The following is a 19,779-nucleotide window of genomic DNA, read 5'->3' as shown; positions in this document are numbered from 1 at the left end:
TTCTCACACATCATTTATTTCCCTCAAAACAACAAAGGTCAATTTAGAGAGACCCTCGGAGATCGCAGGGGAACAGACTGTCTGCGAACGCTTCATTTTACCCTGGCCTTTGTGATTGACCTCCCGCGTAGCAATGACTTTGTTGAAGACAGCAGTGAGCGGCTCGTTCTCTCCGATGACTCGAGACGGGATGAGTGGAGACATGATGAGCTGCCTCTGACGGATGTACGTTTCCATGGCTATCCTGGGAGAGAAACATCGGGAAGAGAGGAAGACAATATCAGCCGCTGGCCCCTGACAGGTGACAGACAAATGGACAGAAGAGCAGCAAAGGCGACGTGAGGCTTTTCTGAATCTCTTAACAGAAGCACCATTATGCCTCCCCACATCCCAATTTACCTCGAGTGACTACCAGAGAGCAAAGTAACACAGTGTGAGTGCCTCGCTGAGCTTTATAAAGTGCTCATGTGTGTAATCAGAAGTGGCTAAATTTGATCAAAGACTCATGTTGGATGTTCTCAGTTTCTTTCTGTCGGATGGAAATCGTGACTCTCAAACGGTGTGCAGTCCTCAAAGCTGCACTTCATTTCTTCCCCCGACAGTAAACGCATGTCTTGTTGCTTTCGTGCAGAATTCAAATGCACTGTATGAGCACAATAATCCAAACAAGAATATGTATCACAAAATATCTGCAGTTACATGCGATCACTCGTGATTATGCAAAAAAAAGGAAGAACTTAATATAAAAGATTTGCAGAATGAGTCAGAGACAGAGTTTCACAGAGTTTATAAAATGTCTCCAACTCAACAACTCACTAAACTGACACATTTGTTAAGGGAGTCTGGGGACTTTCTCCACGGGGACAAAGAAGTCGCCTATATTGTTCCTGTTTAGTGTCTTTGTAACATGTGACATGTTTAGATCAATAACATGTTTCTTCTTTCATAAATGGAGTGTAAATGGTGAAATCAGTGTAAACAGTGTGTTCAAACAGCTGATCAGTGTTGGCAGGTAAGACTTTAGCACTTTAGACACAGAAGCAGACAGGCTGGTACAGACATGCTGCCACAAACTGACACTTTTTACAAGGAGACAAACAACTTCAGCTTCTGGTTTAATGCTGAATTTACAACAAGGACACAATGAGTCAGAATCTGTCAGAGACACAATTTCATAATGTCTATAAAGTTTTATGCTACTCAACAACTCCTAAAATTGGCTGATTTGTTAAGGGAGTCTGGTCAGCTTCATGTGTTACATTCAATGCTGAATTTACAAGGACTCAGTTATTTAGAATTAATCACAAATAAGTTTCACAAAGTTGGTTCAGTTTCTCCTCATGAAACGACTCTTTAAATCACTACATTTGTTAATGGAGTCTGGTGTTGTTGTTGTCAGTAGGGGACCTAACCCTGCCTAACATGTCATCTCCATTACAGTGAACCACGTGTCGTCCAGATCATTCGTTGGTTGTATTTCACACGACTGAGTGTTTCTGTGAACGAGGGTCAACGCTGCAGATGATTAGATGAAACTGGCGTTTGATTTGAGTCGAGGCTGCCGTGAACACTGGACTATTTTGTTTGACGTCTGAATGAGACATAAACACAGGAAAAGGAAATGTCAGCAGACTTTGATGCCACAGCTTCTCAGATAATCACCAGAAACGGGACAAAGACAACGTGTCATTTTGGGGGCAGCGATGAATCCACTGATGATATTTACTTCTGACTCTCCAGTAAAATACTCTGACGGCTTTTTTGGAAGACAAATTAAGAGTCAGACAGCGTTTGTGTGGATTGACGTGATGATTGCACTGAATGTTTTATGAGCTGCAACAGAGTTTCAGAAACACTGCTGAATGAAAATATCAGTTTTCTTTTGTTAGTTCAAGCTGAGAAATATACACTTGTTACAAAGTATACACTGTTCATTGTTCATTGGAAAATTCATTAAGTGTGACCTTTTTGTCATTAATTTGCAATTATCCAGCGGGAAATAAGTCACTCCGTTAATGAAATATAAATTAATTTGTCAAGGCTGGAAAGCTCGTTCTGTGGTTCATTTGTCTTTCGTAAAAGAAAACGCACTGGAGAGCAGAAAATTGCATATCCAGGAATGTTTTAGTCACTTCCACGGAGGGAACGTCAGACAAAAGTGTGCCTGAAGTCTGGATTTAGTACAAATACCCTCCAGATACAGAAACGCAAAACACTTCTTATGTCAGGTTAGAAAAGTGTCGTAAAAATCCACTTTTAATATTTAAAATAATCATCCAAACATTTGAACAGAAATCCCACAAAAACATGTTCTCGTCTCTCCCTGAGTGAAACTGTGACACAGTGACAAGAGACAAAGAGAGTTAAACCTCAGAGAAAATTTAGTTTGGATGTCAAGACTCAATCGAGATATTTTTAGGGGTTCCTCCATCTAGAATCCTGCATTATCGTCCTCTTCCCCCCCCGGTGAGCAGGTGCTGTGAAAAACGTGGCCTTGAAGCCTGCCTTTGACGAAAAGCTAACACTCGGTATTGCAAAAAGAAAAAAAAAGGTTTTCATATTTGTCCTTGAGATGCAGCACCGGAGGAAATATTCGAAGTGCATCCTTGAGAACAGACGCGAGGGAACGCAGTAAGCAAATACAGCAGCACAAGTGTCCTATTCCAAATGTTTCCCATTATTTCTGCCCAATTGTGTAGCTGAAAAAAAAAAAAAAAACAACCCAAGGTTGAGCATGTAAACAGCAGAAGAAGAAGTGTGACAGCATCAAAAGACTCACTGCTGAAAAGGGATGAAATGCTGTTTGTCCTCGTCGTCTGTTTTGCCGTGGGCGACATCTGTAATGTCCATCACTGCAGTGACACAGAGAACATCAGTGAGGCTGCAGACTGTCGTCAAAGATAAGCTCATTTAACAGACGCAACAACGCAGGAAGCAGCAGAACAGGGATGTTCTGGTGTTGGCTCTCACTCACCTGTTGCCTGGTGGACAGAAATGTTTCACACTTTCATTTAAACGACCTGTTTGTGAGTAAAGACGTTGCAATACCTTTTTTTCCTTCCTGATATTCGATAGCTGGGTTTTTGGGTTTCGGCCGATAACGAGTACCGATCTGATACCAGTGCTAACCTGTGTGGATGTGATATGATCGCTATCATTGTTGTATCGCTCACCTTGCAGAGACTGACTGCCATATAACATTCTTTTATTCTCTATTTTGACAGACGGTCGCAACCAAAAAACACGAGGAAATCTCTGAATACATGATTCCCTGTGGCTAACGTCAGTATTAAAGCTGACCGCCTGCACGTCTTTCAGCCTACATGTTCCCTGACTGTCTCGTAGAGTTTGAGTAGAGCAGTTTCACCGCACGATGTGTCTTCAGATGCTTTGTAAGGTTTCTGATGTTGAAACTGGCAACACACAACTTCTTCTTCGCTGCTTTAAAATCAGTAGCTGACAGTGTTGGCTTTCAGAGCAGCGAAGAGGAATTGATTTCCGGTGTGTAACGTTAATGTCCTGATTCTGTATCCTGCAGTATTTCAGATCCTGGTGTTGGAATCGGAACAACTCTATTTGTTGGAGAAAAATGGTTTTAGCGTCTCATTTACAACTCAAACAACACTGTGTGATGGTGGGTCAGGACAATGGATGGATGGATTGTTGGGTGTGTCAGCCTCAGATTGGAGATTACAGTCCAGCAGCATTGATAGACGAGGTGCTCGCTACAGCTTCCAACAAGGGCTTTATCAATAAATCAATACACGTGATCATTACAGCTCCCTGCCAGTGAAGACCAGCCCACTTTATCATAAATACACAAAGGTGTGTACTGTAGCGACTGATACATCCAGAGCACAAACGGTTGTTTCTATAAAATGCTGCTTCTGTTTCTGTACGAGAAGTTTTTGATGAAGCTTCTGACGAGATATTAAATATATTTAAATGTTAATTTCTCAGCCGGCCAGATGCCGAGTTATTAATATTCAGCGACCCTCCCGATGTTGGATCCATTCTCAGTGGATATAATCATAATACAACAATCAATATCTCCGGCTCTGGTAAACAGCATCAACTGTTGTAAAACTTGCTGATTGAGGGCTGAGCTGTTGAAATTATAGTGTTGTCATGATATGAGACTAAACATGTTGGCAGCTGTGTGTTACTGATGATCATCATCAACACTAATCTGAATTGCTTTTGACTGAGATCTTCTGAAATCATTTGTCTTATTACGTGTTGTGTAATCCTCTGTTCTCGTTACACAAACCAGCTGTGGAAACATTTGCTCAGAAGGAAAATAAGATGGCTGCAAAGTAAAATTGGGCATTTTTATAAATCTCTCATTTATAGAAGTGAGTGTGTTTTTGGTTGTTGCCCAAAAGGAAATAAGTTACACACTGGACGGCAGTGAAGGAGACGCTCAGTCGTCTGTTACCGTTAACGGCCACAGGTTTGAAATAATCCAACGCCAAAACACGAACTGACCTCACGGCTTTCAACAGGGAGAGAATACCAACGCTCACACGGAGACTCAGCGGTTCACTTGTGTTTACTGTCTTTGGGTTGGTCTCTCTGAGGGTTGTGTTTGTTTCCCCGCTCGTTGCTTCAGTCCTGCCTGCTGCTGACTAACTTCACTTCTGACTCACAAACCTGACTAACATCTGTCAGACGCTGACCTCTCCGGCACCTCGAGCACCCCGTCATCGTTTATCAGACATCTCAGGGTGCTGATATGTTTTGAAGGTGCCGATTAATACTGATTCGGACGTTTGCTTCTGAGGAGCTTTAAAAACATCCAGATATGTGTCGCGTAACGTGATGTTACCTAAAAATATCACAGTATTATTTTAAGCCCTGCTCTGAAGCGTTCATTCCACTCATCTCTCTTTCTTTTCCCCCAATAAAATGTGTATTTTTGTTTTTTCCTGGCTACGAAAAAAATGTGGCTTCTGAGTTAAACGCTCCCTCTGACTCTGGTTTCAGTCCATTTGCTGGAACAGCAGAGGGAACCATTTCTCATCAAACCCACTAATCATCTGGCCAAAAACAAAAAAGACGGGCGCTAAACCAATTTCCCACCGACTCCCTTTGCCAAGGCAGAGTGGAGGCATTTTTCTAGGTCATGAAGCAGGTGTTCCCATTTCATTCAGCACATGGATCCTTCGTTTTTACGCCCCAGCAGAACTATTCATGCACCTAAAGCTGCAGAAACGAGGGTGGGGGGTTACAACAAATCTGAAAAGTAGCTCACCAGCCACACCGAACGGCCTCCGCAGCCCTCCTGTGTGTTTCTTGCCCTCTTTGAGCTCCATGCTGCCCACTCTGATGATCTGACACACCAGGAAGAGCCGCTGCCTCATCAGGTCGCTGCTGCTCAGGTCCTGGACGCAGAGGACAACAAACAAAAGGTGATTTACGGTGTCGTGCTGAGCGATAAGGCGCAGAACAATCATATGGCCGAAAGCTGCAGAGCCAGATGGTGAATACAGGATGAAAGCGGCAGTAAAACCCTCAGACGCATCACCTTTCTATCATCTTTATGTGACTGAAGCAGAGCGAGGCCTCCACTTGTGTGCTCTGAGGAGGCAAATACGACTTTAAACTTGCAGCTCTTTGCCTCGATGAAGCGCTCACAGGCCGATTAACACGACGACTTGTTTGCGGGGAGCTGCTGACTCTGTCGTTAACATAAACTGCAGCCTTATAATGGAGGCAAATGTATTCACATTTTCAAAAAGACGTGCAGTGAATGTGTGTGAAAAACTTTCAGTAAATTAGAAAGCTTCCAGGAGCAAATTGTCTTCTTTTGTCACAGATTTCAGGCAGCGGTTTGGATTGTTTTAATCCGAAGCGGAGGGAATACAGTCGGCGGGCAGGGATTCAGTTACCGTGAATAGTGCTGGCAGGTTGTTGAGTTTTTCAATTTCTTTAGGCATCCCCATACTGTCCCAGCGCACCAGGAAGTTCTCGCTGCATGAATTCAAATATGAATCACAGTTAGATATCACATTGTGTCAGGCGTCAGGAGGAAATACAGAAAACTTAAGATAAAAACTCTGCATTATTCTCAGATAAAACACAGAGGCAAGAAGATTGTAGAGAAGCAATAATGAAGGAGCCCGATGATCTGTCTCACAGTGGACGTTGTGACTCCACAGTTTAAACATTTTCAGCCCGCTGGGTCCAAAAATGTAATTCTGCGCCCCGAGACTCCTCAAAGAGTTTGACATTTTTAGGCCCAGCGGACCGATGCAACGGGATGAACAATAACAGGCACTGAAACGACTTTCTGGCAGAAATTTAATGAGCCCAAAATGACAAATACCTCAGCCTGATACTTAAATGTGGAATTAAGAGAAAAGTGCAAAGCGGACCTGATGAATTCGGACTGGTCCGGGTCGTACAGAGACATGAGCAGCTCGGCGTCTTCCCCGATGTTGCAGACGAAGTTCCTCAGGTTCATGAGCAGACTGTAGGTGTGCACGGTGCTGAACAGCGTCTGACGCCTCATTTCCAGGTTTTGAAGCCGCGTCTGCACAAAAGACACAGACGTTATTGGAAATGGACGGCTACTGTCGAGAAAAAAAAGTGACTTGTAGGAAAAAATTAGCTCAGTTCTGGTGCCGTATTAAGAGTTATGGTTGCACGGACGCATCCGGCTTTGTGATTCACAGCCCGTCTTAATATTAATGTCAACAAAACGTTCCTCCGGTGATCATTCAGGCAGGTTTATTACACACCCATTAACTCTGGGGACAAATTAAAATGAAATCAGGTAGAAAGAGCAAACAGTAACAGGTACGTGTGAGGTGACTGAATGTAAATTACAGAGAGGATAACTCAGCGGCGCCGAGATAGAATTTGTTGGCATCATTAGCCGGACTATGAATTATATGGCTGGATGAAGCAGGTTTAAATGTGAAGTCCTGCCTTCTCTTCTTGTATCCTGTCGTCCACGCTGCGGGAGGCGGTCTCGTGAGCCCGGAACAGGCTGACCGTACTCGTCCAATCAGGATCCAGAGTGTTTCCTGCTTCGTCCCGCACCACCAGGTCCAAACCCAGAATCCTGAGCAGCAAACAGAGACAGTGTCAGACCCGGTTCAGACCTGGTTTCAACATCCGTCCTGATGATCCGAACACAGGTGGAAACACTGAGGAAGAAGAAGAAGAAGAAGAAGAAGAAGAGGAAGAAAGGGGAATAAAAAGAAGATAAAGAAGAGGAGGAAAAGGAAGATAAGTAGAAAGAAGAGGAAGATGAACAAGAAGAAGAAAGGGAAAAGGAAGAAGAAGAAGAGGAAAAAGGGGAAGAAGAAGAAGAGGAGGAGGAGACGGAAGAAGAAGAAGAAGAAGACACAGCAGCAGGCAGAATGGATGACTAACCCTAACCCTGTAATGTAACTACTACAGGCTACTTGTGGGGAAAGTCGCCAGACTCCCTTTAAAAACGTCTCAGTTTAGTGAGTTGTTGAGTTTAGAGAAACTTTATAAATGTTGTGAAGTGACAGCGCTGACAAATTCTTAATTATTCTGGCCGTCTTGTTCATTCAGCAGATGTTCTACATGAAGTTCTTCCTGTAGAAACACGGCGTCTTCGTCCCAGTGATGTACATGTTTATCACCGACAGACGCAGAGCTGTCCGCTTGTGATCGGATCACTGAGGACAGATGTTAATACCATCTCCCAACAGCCTCTTACAGAAATGACTCAGGCCAATAAAACTTTACAATGGCGTTTATGATATGAGGCAATTTATTACAGTAAAAGAAGGAAGAAGGACTCATACCGGTTTCCATAATCAATCTTGGCTGTGACTTTCTTTTTGAGCTCCACAAGGTCATCCTTCGGCAGCGTTCCCGACACTATCTGAGATCGATACTCGATGAGGCTGTAGGCCATCTGCTGCAGACTCCTGAACTGGGTGGTTTTGTTTGCCTGTCAGACGAACACACTCGTGACAACACATCCTGCACAAATAAAACATACTGAATTAAAAAACAGAGCGGTGATCAGAAAACATACCACGAAGAACTTGTGCCATATCTGCGCCCATTCCCTCAGAGTGGCCCCCAGCTCCTGCACCAGCGGTATATCTGCTGGGATAATTATTTCCTGCTGGCTACCAGCCACCAAGAGGGAAAAATAAGTTATTGGCAAAGTGGCTCATCACTCACACATCATGTCATTTCACTTGGACAGACACAACATTTCTATAAATGATAAATAGTTGGGTGGTCTCCCCTGCACGGCCAAGAAAAGCATTACTGAATCCTCACTTATGATAATGACAGGAGGACCGCGAGCTAAAATCAAAGCGCTTCATCTTCATGTTCGTTCGCTGATATGTGATCTCACCCTATCCCCTCGACCGCCGCCTCCTTCAGGTGGATGTATGAAGCGGGGAAAATGCCCTGCAGGAAACAAAGAGGTAATCAGTACGTATAGATCAGAGGATTGTTTCCAGGGATAATACAGTGCTAATGATGCGCTCACCTTTTGTGACTTCTTACGCAGCGTGTAGCCTCTGTACCAGCCTGAGGAGAGAAATTAATAGAGAACATGTTGGAGTGAGAAGGAGGAAGAGGAGGAGGAGGAGTGATGACGGGCAGGAGGACATTGTGTTGGACCTGTTTACATTACTATGCATAGCATATTGAGCGCCGCTTAGTTCAGCATTTCACTGAAGCTCCTGTGGCAGCTTGCTTCAGAGCAGGAGGAGGAGGGACGTGTCAGGGCCTGTTCGGCTCACTCACCTTCCAGTTTCTCAAGTATGTGCACGGTGTCGCCCACCTGTAGACGCAGCTCCTGCTCGCCACGGGGCTCATAGTTGTAGATCGCTGAGGGGACAAAACAGGAGCGTCTCATTAGACGGGGGGGAAACAACATTCAATACAAAGTGTGCAGGGAACTCTCCAGAAACTCAAGAACCCAAACTGATTTTTAAAAAAAAGTCATTAACATCCTTTTTAAAACTGAAATCTTCACTGTAGCTGCTGAGATAAAAGCATTAGGCATCTAGATGACATCCTGGAGTATAACGTAGCAGAAAATGTTAAAACTCAAGTTAAATGGAAGTAACTTTGCAGTAAATGTAGTAGAGTAAAATGTGTAAAAGTACAGGAAGTGTGTTTAGTTACTTTCCACCACTCGTGTAATAGGATCATATATTTCATGTCTTTTATTTGATCTAATCTGTGGAAGACGCGCTGTAGTGACAGATAGGATTATTTAAAAAGACAGTGATTCACAGTTTGTTTGTTTTTTTCTTCACTGTAGCTGCTAAATATAAAAGCGAGGTTGCACATGGAGGGTCAGATCAGATCAGATCAGGCTGTGATCGCAGCAGACGAGTTTTGTTTTTTTGGATCTCCAGCTGCTTCAGTTCTTCAGCAGAACTGTTCTGTGGATGACGACACTTCAGCTGACTGTGACAGCAGCAGTGTCATCATCATAAAATACCTTAAAAAATATAAATATTTGTTAAAATTGTTTCTAAATCACAGAAAAACTATGAAGCTATGAAATGATTTTATCTTGATTCAAAGATAAATATGACTTAGAGACCATCTCTGCAGCGCCGGGCGACATGTCATCACATCATTACAACACTATTACACACACACACACACACACACACTCAGGCTACAACATGACAACGAGGAGTGACTTCTCTTTTCTTGGCCTGCAGCTGAGAACCGCAGACTGACTGTGTTAAATTGAAATCTATTTTAGAAACAGGTTTTTGTTGTTCTTTAGACCTTTTAGAAATGCTGTGTGTGAACAGGCACTGCTGGTACTTTTGACTTTGGTACTTCACAAAACGAAACCGCTTCCGATATTCAAAATCGATGCGCGTCGATATTTATATCAGCGCCGGTGAGTCCATCTGCTCCTTTAACGAAAGACTTCAGCCGACAGTTTGACTGATGAGTTTTGTTCCTCCACAAGGTCCACTGGATTAAAGAAAAAAAGAAAAAAAAGAAAAGAAAAACCCAAATCCCTTTCCAATCACTCATTGCACAGAGGAGCGAGTCTGTTTTTTAAAAAAGTTCTGGATCAGAGGTTTGCAGAGCTTTCTCCCAGGAAAAGGAAACCAATTCACCCCCCTTGTTGCAGAACTTCAGACGATCTTGATCTTCGATTTATTCCTTGGCTCTCTCTACCGGCAGGCTGTGTGTTTGCGCAGCAGAACCGCGTGACTCAGACCTTTAATGCATTTCGACGATTCTTAATTGAAACGGATGCCCCGAGGCTGCGTTTAACGTTCCAGTTAATGGGGCCGGGCTGCAGGAGCGGGAAGCCTCAAAGGCGATGGCATCACATCCCTTTTTATTTCTGATGTCATCTCACCGCCGAGGCCTTTTGGTCAGTAGTTACACATGCAGGTTTGTGTGTCTGCCAGCTGGCTCACCTGTGTGGCTCTGCCCCACCTTCACTCAGTTTATTAACCGAACAGCTTTCCTGGAGGCGGCTCACTCTTTCCTTTGCACCTCTCTAACCAGGACACATATGGGAGGGATCACACGCGGGTACGTCTGCGCGCACACACACCCACACACACAGTAAACCAGATGGTGTTGCAAAAGAGAAACCTTGGCAAACAGTTGTGTAGCAAAGGTCTTTGTAACAACTTGAGGGAGCTGAAAAAGCGCGCAGCCACTCGTTCTCACAGTGAGATAGAGGAACCACAGCCTTGCCCTGACTTGCATGGCGATAATGCTCGTTGCTGGAGGCTAGATTTCACAGCACGCTTCAACTGGCTCAGCTTATCACACCTCAGTCTGAATACCAAAACTTGACATGACTGAATCCGACTAGCCCTCTCTCCCTTCCACGACTTCCTCCCCACTCAGAGATATTTTCCGGCTTTCCACAAAACACATTTGCTCAGACAAAAACATCTCCACGGGGAATCTGTTTCTTCGTCCGAGACCGTGTTTGTGTATGCAGCTCGTGTCTTCTCTTTATATTAGGTTAGACACATGTAGGCTGTGTCGTTGAGATATCACCTGCGCTCGACACTTTCCTGTGAGATCCGCTTATCCAGACAAAAAAACCCAGAGCCGACACTCGAAAGGGTTCAGCACTGCCAGAATGAAACTCTGGACATTTACTCGATTACTAATGTACTTTACTTGAGGATTTCCATTTTGTCCAGTCTATTACATCTTAGATATCGATGTTGTACTTTTTACTCCACCACATTTGTCTGGCAGCTTGAGTTACTCGTTTCTTTCAGGATTACAAGTTTGCATCTACTTCGTGTCTAGCAAAAACAACTTTATCTCCACGTGTTGATTTCTCCTAACCAAGTGAAATAGCCTGAGGCTTACAATAAAATTTCAACCCTGCCGAATTATCTATTAGCACTTCCTGTTTGCAGTGAACGTGTGGATGTGCAGACAGCTACCACTGGATTACTGTGATACTGAAGAAAACTTAAAAACTTGATTTTTCTAAGGCAGGTTCTGCACATCTGACAACTGAAAAGCGGGAGACTTGTTTTAAAAAGGAAAACAAACAAGCAGAGAACATGAAATGGCTCCGTACAGCTCGTCTGATGTAATCCACGTCTCCAGAAGCTCTGAGCTGAACCTCCTTCTTAAAAATGAAATCTTTACAGTAGCTGCGAAAAGTGTGACAGCGCAGGAGCTCAAACGCAAGTCGAGGGTGTAGATAAAGTGTTTTAAAAATTAATCTGGGATCTCAGGGCCTCAGAAGACTTTGATTAAACCAGACAAGCTGTATGGAGCCACAACATTTCTATGCTGTGAAGCTCCAGAAATGTTTAGTGGGAAAAGACTGGATTTACATTTTGGGGTGAACTGCTCCTTTAAGAAATAAGGAGGGACATTTTTATAACAATCATTCAAAACCCACACATCTGATGTGGTTTTGACTGGTAACTAGTAACTAAAGCTGCCACACACATGCACAATATCTTCCTCTGAGATGTAGTGAAGCAGAAGTACACAGTTTAATACCTAAACTCTTTAAAAACCCTCTTTAATTAGCAGCAAAACTCGTCAACACGAAGCTGTCTGAGTTTGTCTGAAACATGAAAAATTTTTAAACTTTTCAGATAAACACGGTTCTCACAGGACAGCCACGCTACCGACACGATGATTTTATAGAGTATGATTAAACTAGCCTACAAGAGAAGGAGTCTTCTCGCTGACGGCCCTGTTTGCTTACTGTATGTAGGTCACGCAGAGGCATCAGTGTTAAATTGAGACCCAGCATGTCGGACGTTAAACTGAAGGATCTGAAGGCTTTTTCACCCGCTGAGGTTCTAAAACTCTGTCGATACCGAACACACTCCTCACTTCCTTATTTTTCCCCTCCTTCAAATCAAAGTAGGAATTTCCTCACATCACACTTTTGGTACAAAAACAACTCGGAGTGTTGTGAACAGAAAGTCCAGTTCTTTTGAACTCGCTGACTAAAATACTGTCTGGTTGCCGTGATGTGAGTTCTCTTTAAAAAGGAAGGAGGATTTGTTTCAGCAGGATTTCTTTCTGTGCAGCCAGAACAAATGTCGAATGAAACGTGCCTGGAAAAAATGAGAACTGCCTCTGGTCACGCCGAGAGTGACAATGGCCCATTCAGCAGCTTGACACAGTGTCCGGGCCTGGCAGCAGCGCGGCGATGAGCCCGTGTCAGGAGCCCAGCTGAGCCTGTTGTGATGCCACACTGTCCAAACTAAAGGCAACAGTCTGGGCCTCAACTGAACCCAGATCTGCTTCTTTAACCTTGGACGTCGAGCCCGGAGCTGCTGATGTAAAGCGTCTATCTGCGCGGCTGTACACTGTAATTTAAAATCAAAGTCTTGGCTTGTTCGCCCTCAACGATTTATCAAAGAAGTAGATTAGAAAACAATTAAAGGAGCACACGGCTGAACAGTTTGAGCGGCTGCTGGCAGCTCATCAAACTTAACACGATTCAAAAGAGAATATTGTTCTCGCCAACACGTCGACAACTACTCCAACGTATGGCATTCACAGCGCTCACAGACAAACAGAACAAACAGCTTAGCAACCGGCCCTGAAACATTCAGCAGTGCAGAAAACTGGTCCAACGAATTTGTTCTGATTCTCGAGGGGAGAAGAAATGAAGCAATAAAGCAGAGACGGTGCAGAGACCAGTCCCATGTAGCCGCACTCACTCTCAAGACTATAAAAAATACATATCTTCATAATTAAAAAGGAAAGATTTTGGTTTAAAGGCGACTGAGTACATGTTTGTTCTCACTAACGTCTTATTTTCACCGGACTGGGTGGAAATTTGTCCCCCAAAGATCATTTACACGTGGAGCCCGACCGGTTTATCTGCGGGCCGATATCGTCCTGCTGATATCAAGCATTTTCCAAACTATCGGTATCTGCATTTATAATGACAGATAAATGAATATTTAAAAAATAAAATAAAAACAGATGAAACACCCTTCAACCATGTTATGAGTGTTCTTGTTTTTTTTGTTGTTACTGTGTTTTTGTTCAAAGGACTTTGAGTTTCATGTCTTAAGATTGTATTTTTATACATTTTATTGATCAGAACTTTAATATATTGTGATGTTCCTCTGCTCTGTTGTGACAATAAAACAACACAAGTTTATTTTTTAAACTGCATTATCATATTACTTGAGTGAGGACTCATATATAACTAATGTTACGAAAACTCCTAATAGTTTCCCTAACTCCTAATACTTATTTAGTGATGCTTTTTTAAGGTTTGGCCCCTCAGAGCTAAATTTTCTTCATTATTTTCACCAGCTACCGATGTTTCACCAGATCCGGCTGACGTTTGTGCTGAACAACCCAGAAACCCTCAGGAGCTTCTGCAACATGTATAAAGCCGAACACTGCTGGATTTTCAGGGCCGACGCCGATACAAATATCAGGGATGCAGAGGATCCTGAGGGTTTCTGGGTTGTTCAGCACAAACGTCAGCCGGATCTTTAAATGTCCCGTCTCCACCTCAGCGTCTCAGCACGGTATCAGTACGGGCAGATATCATGTTCTGAGCCGGCGGACCTCAAAGTCTATGGAATATGTACATATGTTCTGTCATTTTGCAGCCCTGTGTTCTTTTTTTTTTGCTCCCTGATATTTGTATCGGCATCGGCCCTGAAAATCCAGCAGTGTTCTGCTTTATACATGTTGCAGAGGATCCTGAGGGTTTCTGGGTTGTTGAGCACAAACTTCAGCCTGATCCGATGAAATATTGGCAGCTGGTGAAAACGATGAAGAAAATTTAGCTCCGAGGGGCCAAACCTTAAAAAAGCATAACTAAATAAGTATTAAGAGTTTAATACAAGTCCATGACCTGAACTCTCTGGATTCTAACCTTGTGTCTCTTATAAAAACTCCAGCACACTAAGATCAAGTGCTACTGAAGAGGGAGCGGTTCAGTCTCTGTAACTGTAAAAGAAAGTCTATTAAAGGTTATTTTTGAGCCAAATCTCCTCAGGCCAGACATTTCAAAACATAAAGGTAGAGAAGTCCTTTTGCCTGCCGTCTTCTGTCTAGACAGCCAGAAACGATCTGTAGCTCTTTAAACTCTGCCCCAGCTAATAAGTCCTTATAGGTTATCCATAAATCAGCCAGTTAATTCTCAGGTTCACTGAAAAAAAAAAATGTAGAAAATAGAGCAGTGAGGGCTCATCTTTTAATCCAGTTAAAAACCTGCTGCAGCATTTAACAGAAAGAAAATTACACCGGACTCATCTGAAGGAGAGAAAAGCACTTTCTCCAAGTTCTCCAAGAATTACTCTGAAACAACGTCTTGTAAACGACTGACGATCCGTCCGGTCAGCTGAGAGGTGAACAAACGAGGATGTACTGATGTGATCAGCGGAGGCTGTAAATCTCAACAGCTTTACATTTGTTTTGCAAATATAAAAGACTCCCACACACACACACACACACACACACACACACACACACACACACACAGTGAAACACCTGCAGAACAAACAACTGCAAGTGATTCATCATTTTATTTGTAGTTATTGCATAATTTTTAGAGAGCAGAAGTCGTGCCTGCGTACTCGAAGCCGCTGAGTGCAGAGAGCATTAGTCAGCTTTTATGAGTGCAGAGGCTTAAATGGTCGATCCCTAAAGAAAAGCTCGAGGTGATTACAGGAAGGAGTGAGCACCTGCACGACATTACAGTCATTAGGAATACAACATACACACACCAACACACAGCAAGTGACCTCCAGAGGTCTGCTGCAAGAGTTATAGCTGACTATCTCTGAGACACACCTGAGCACAAACATCTGAACTTTCTTCAGAACAGCCTCGTTACTTTAGTTTGATGCATCTGAGGTGAATTCTAGATTTTTGTTATTTCCCATCATCAGCAGACTGATGTCGACGTATCAGAGCACAAAGAGACGAGACAAAGACGTAAAAGCCGTAAGAAGCCGTAAACAGACAGAGAGGGAGGCTGGAATGTGGAGAAAAGGCGTGTTAGTGTCTCGTATCTGCAGAGAGTTTCTGATTTTCTCTCTTTGTTGCTGCTCGGGACGCTTTACCAACCCAACATGTGTCTATTTGACGTCCTGGGAATGAGACTCAACTATCAACTGTCTTTGTGGTGCGTTCAGGAACAGCTGGGAACAAATCCTACTGATTCTACCTTTAACTTTAATAGTCTGTGAATTCTATTAATATGACGTGAGCTTCAGTTAGCTTTGAGCACAAATGTCCTTCAGAGGGAGACTTTTTACTCTGATACTCTGAGTCCATGTCAGAGCCTGAACTCTGTTACTGTACTGGAGTAAAGTACTTTGACCAGAGTCTGTTTTTACACAAGTGTCTGAACTTCTACTCCTAGAAAACTGTTCTCACACCTGATGAGGGGGAAACACCTTAAATCGGACTTTTCACAGGTTACATCTGAGCATGATTTGTGACATCACAACCTGTTCAAAAGCCAATCATAACCTGATATGCAACTATCTCAGGTGTGACACCTGATACCTCCAGTGCACAGCGTACAGAGAAGTTCACTCTACAGGCTTTTAGCCCTGATCTTCAACTCACCTATGGTCTTTGAAGATTGAACACTCTCCTGTGTGTGAACAACGATCGACATGTGGTCCAGGAGCTCAGGAGCTGCTCGCTGCTGGATATCTAACAGACTAACCCTGCGTTGTAAAAGCTGCACTGCCACACTCTCTGTATGCCAAGAAAATATTAATTATGTCCCTGTAAGAAATATGTGTAATGCAGGATGTCCTTCTGCACCCAGTCACAGTTCACAGTGTGCAGCCAGCATGTTTTTCTGGCTTTTCTGACCCACGACTGTCACATATGTCACCGTGTGTTGTGTAAATACAAACAGAGCTGAGAGAGCTGAGACAGCTCACAGACGGATGAAGGCACATTCAAGTGTAGGAACCTTTTCTTTGCACTGCACAATTTCATGCCAAGGCTGCGACGGATATAGAGGCAGCGGGGTGAAAGTTCAAGGAGCTCCGTCATGACAAAGCAGTAGGTAACGACTGAACTCACACTGCACGCTACAGTACGTCCTTCCCCCTTCTGAAGGAAATAACCTTCCAAAGAGTAAAAGTAGAAAGACGGAACGAGCGACAGCCAATCAGAGCAGACATTCCTGTACCGTCTCCCGCTCTCCTGTGCCGTCATCCACGCAACCCAGCAACCCTTAATCGTGCATTTACTTGTGCAGAGCGAGAACAATAACAGCCTTTAGCTTCTGTCAGACAGTATTTCCTTGTGTTTTCACTTTAAATCAGGGCCCAAAGATCCTGGGCCGCGTTCATCCCGTGTCACGTCCTGCCTGTGTGATGTTGTGACGTGCGTCTGCTGGTCTCTGATCAGTCGTGTTCTGTGCAAAACCATAACGACTGCGAGGCTGCAGATTACAGGGCAGAAAGTTGTGTTGTGTGAACAGATGGCGATCTTTGAAAGTCACGCAGCGAGACGAAGGCAAAAGACACATCGTCTCTTTAAATGAAACATATTTGCATATTCAGAGAAATGAACGGAGGGAGACGAAGCAGAATCTTGAACTAGTTATTGAACTTCTTGTGTAGAGTCGTGCTGCTGCAGAGTCTTTTCCCGTCACCATTACTTTGCTTTTCCCCCCAAACAAAGCCAGCATGATGCAGCTCAAGTGTGAGGATTTAGAGAGCATGCTGGTGTTCAGGCACAGGTAACAGCGTGTCAACCTTTATACAGACGTCGATTCAGCTCCGTCACAACCTCTGGTGCCAATTAAAGCTGAAGAACAAGGCTGTGTTTGTGCCTTTAAAGAGGAACAGTGAGGCAAACACAGGACTGATGATTTACAACAGAGGTGTGGAGTTTCCTGATGCATCTTGATAGAAGATGTGATGATAACTGATAACAGGTCACACACTTGCGATGTGTGGGCAATAAGAATATTTGTGAATGCTGCAGCGCTGCTTTGCTGTTTGAGGCTCCAGAGATGTTTTGTGTGCGATGAAACGTCACTGAACTTTCCATCAGCATGAGGACGAGGAGATAATGACTGAATATAAAAGGTTTGTTTTTGCGTGAACTCTTCCTTGAAGGAGACTTTGCCCTCAAACCTCTGAAGCCTTGGGGTGACATTAGAGATGCAGTAAATTAATCTGAACAAGCGAGTGCACGTGTTGTTCGCCCGCTGATTTCAACGCCTCACTTGCGTCTGTGGCGCTCTGCTTCTCTTCAGGATGTTGAATTAAGAAGCGATCCCATTATGACGATGTCACACATTTGGGCGTTAAAGATTGTGATATCTTAAGCTCCATATTATCCACATTTCCCTGTCAGCTAACATGATGTTGCTGATATTATCAGAAACCTTAGGATCCCCTCTTTCATCTCAGAATGTAGTCGCCTGTATTTGGGCACAGCCGAGGGTTCGCTAATCGGATTAAAAATGTAAGACCTTGTATAGCGTCCGATGGCATTTTGAGGATTACGTGCAGTGTTGGTGACTCCTGCCCCGTCTGTGAGGCGAGTATCAGGAAGACGGCAGCATCTGCACGATCACGCAGAGCAACAGTTTTGAACGTCGCACAGGGATCGAAAAGGATTAACACAAAACATTTCTCCACGTCGGCCGTTATAACAAGGTCGCACAGAGCTGCGAGGGGGCGTGTTGGTGCTGCAGGGCACTCCTGAATCTGTGGGGTCCAAATGTTTATAGTCACAACAGCAGCCGAGCTTTAACGCCGGAGATAAGACGGAGAGAGGAGACGAGGTATTTTCAGTCAGAGCTGCAACTATCAGCCAAAGCAAAGTATTGTGATTAGTTCCAGTGTCCTAAATGTGACGATTTGCTTTTTCTTTTTCATTTCTGATTGTAAATGGTAAGTTTTGGGGGGTTTTGTACTGCAAAGCAGCAGAGGCAGCATAAAGTCCTCACGTCCTGCCCTCCAGGAGACGTTCAGATACAGACTGTGGTGACAGTAGAAGTTCTGATCCAGCTTGTTTCCTCCAGTACAGTAACAGAGTTCAGGCTCTGACATGGACTCAGAGTATCAGAGTAAAAAGTCTCCCTCTGAAGGACATTTGTGCTCAAAGCTAACTGAAGCTCACGTCATATTAATAGAATTCAAAGACTATTAAAGTTAAAGGTAGAATCAGTAGGATTTGTTCCCAGCTGTTCCTGAACGCACCACAAAGACAGTTGATTGTTGAGTCTCATTCCCAGGACGTCAAAGAGACACATGTTGGGTTGGTAAAGCGTCCCGAGCAGCAACAAAGAGAGAAAATCAGAAACTCTCTGCAGATACGAGACACTAACACGCCTTTTCTCCACATTCCAGCCTCCCTCTCTGTCTGTTTACGGCTTCTTACGGCTTCGTCTCGTCTCTTTGTGCTCTGATACGTCGACATCAGTCTGCTGATGTTGGGAAATAACAAGAATCCAGAATTCACCTCAGATGCATCAAACTAAAGTAACGAGGCTGTTCTGAAGCTGCGAGTTGTGATGTTTGTGTTCAGATGTAGTGAGGAGGATTCACAGATACTCGAGTAGAGTACAGATACATGAAACATGTACTCAGGTACAGTAATGAAGTACTTGTACTCTGTAGCAGTCTGAAGACGTCACTGTGGGCTCTGGGAAACTGTGACGACTTGTTACAAACAAGAAGTGAATGAGTTGTTGGATTTACTAAATTTGTCCACATTCATTTTCCCAACACAGAAGCAAATCATACACCCCGAGAAAATCCTTGAGAACCCTCCAGGGAACCAAAAATAAACGTGTACAAAGCGATTAGATAACAACGTTTAAGAGGCTCTTCCTGCACTGATGAATACAGGCGTGTCTTCAGATTCTGGCCTTGGGGCGCAACATTTCCAGAACCTCTCATCTCGACGTGAAAAAAAACAAAAAAAAAGAAAGAAAGATGAATCATGAGAAATAATCTGCAGATTAATAAATAATAAAACAAAATAATAATCTTGTAGTTGCTGCCCTGTTCTCAGCTTCTGATTCACACACACACACACACACACACGCTGCAGACAGACTGTGTTGATGCAGATGTTGAACCTCATGTGTAACACATCTGATGCACACCAGGAAACGACCGTCTGCTGGAGCGCGTGTCGCTTTAAGAGCAGAGCGGCGAGTCAGGGAGGGAGCCAGCGACCAGCCGGCCGACACACCGACCTGTAAAGTCCTCTCACTAAACCTGGAAAGAATTTCTCACAGAGCTCGACTGGCTGTGCTGATTTACCCCAAGGGTGTGGAGGAGATAACACACACACACACACACACACACACAC

General features: G+C 43.8%; 1 protein-coding gene across 2 annotated transcripts in view; it reads right to left on the bottom strand.

Annotated features, from left to right (window-relative positions):
• dock5 (dedicator of cytokinesis 5) overlaps nt 1-19,779 on the bottom strand; it is a 47,960-nt gene that overhangs the window by 26,485 nt on the left and 1,696 nt on the right. For both annotated transcript variants that reach the window (XM_037098604.1, XM_037098605.1), the window contains exons 2-12: nt 8,755-8,838; nt 8,495-8,535; nt 8,357-8,412; nt 8,024-8,120; nt 7,788-7,936; nt 6,934-7,069; nt 6,378-6,535; nt 5,892-5,973; nt 5,255-5,384; nt 2,780-2,852; nt 102-244 (exon numbers count right to left, since the gene is read on the bottom strand). In XM_037098604.1, the coding sequence (XP_036954499.1) occupies nt 102-244; nt 2,780-2,852; nt 5,255-5,384; nt 5,892-5,973; nt 6,378-6,535; nt 6,934-7,069; nt 7,788-7,936; nt 8,024-8,120; nt 8,357-8,412; nt 8,495-8,535; nt 8,755-8,838 (1,149 nt within the window). The remainder of the gene's footprint in view (nt 1-101; nt 245-2,779; nt 2,853-5,254; nt 5,385-5,891; nt 5,974-6,377; nt 6,536-6,933; nt 7,070-7,787; nt 7,937-8,023; nt 8,121-8,356; nt 8,413-8,494; nt 8,536-8,754; nt 8,839-19,779) is intronic.

This window comes from Acanthopagrus latus, chromosome 5 (assembly GCF_904848185.1).
Source record: "Acanthopagrus latus isolate v.2019 chromosome 5, fAcaLat1.1, whole genome shotgun sequence".
Taxonomy (NCBI): Eukaryota; Metazoa; Chordata; class Actinopteri; order Spariformes; family Sparidae; genus Acanthopagrus; species Acanthopagrus latus.
Note: the sequence above shows the minus strand (reverse complement) of the source record. Positions and strands in the feature narration are given on the sequence as shown.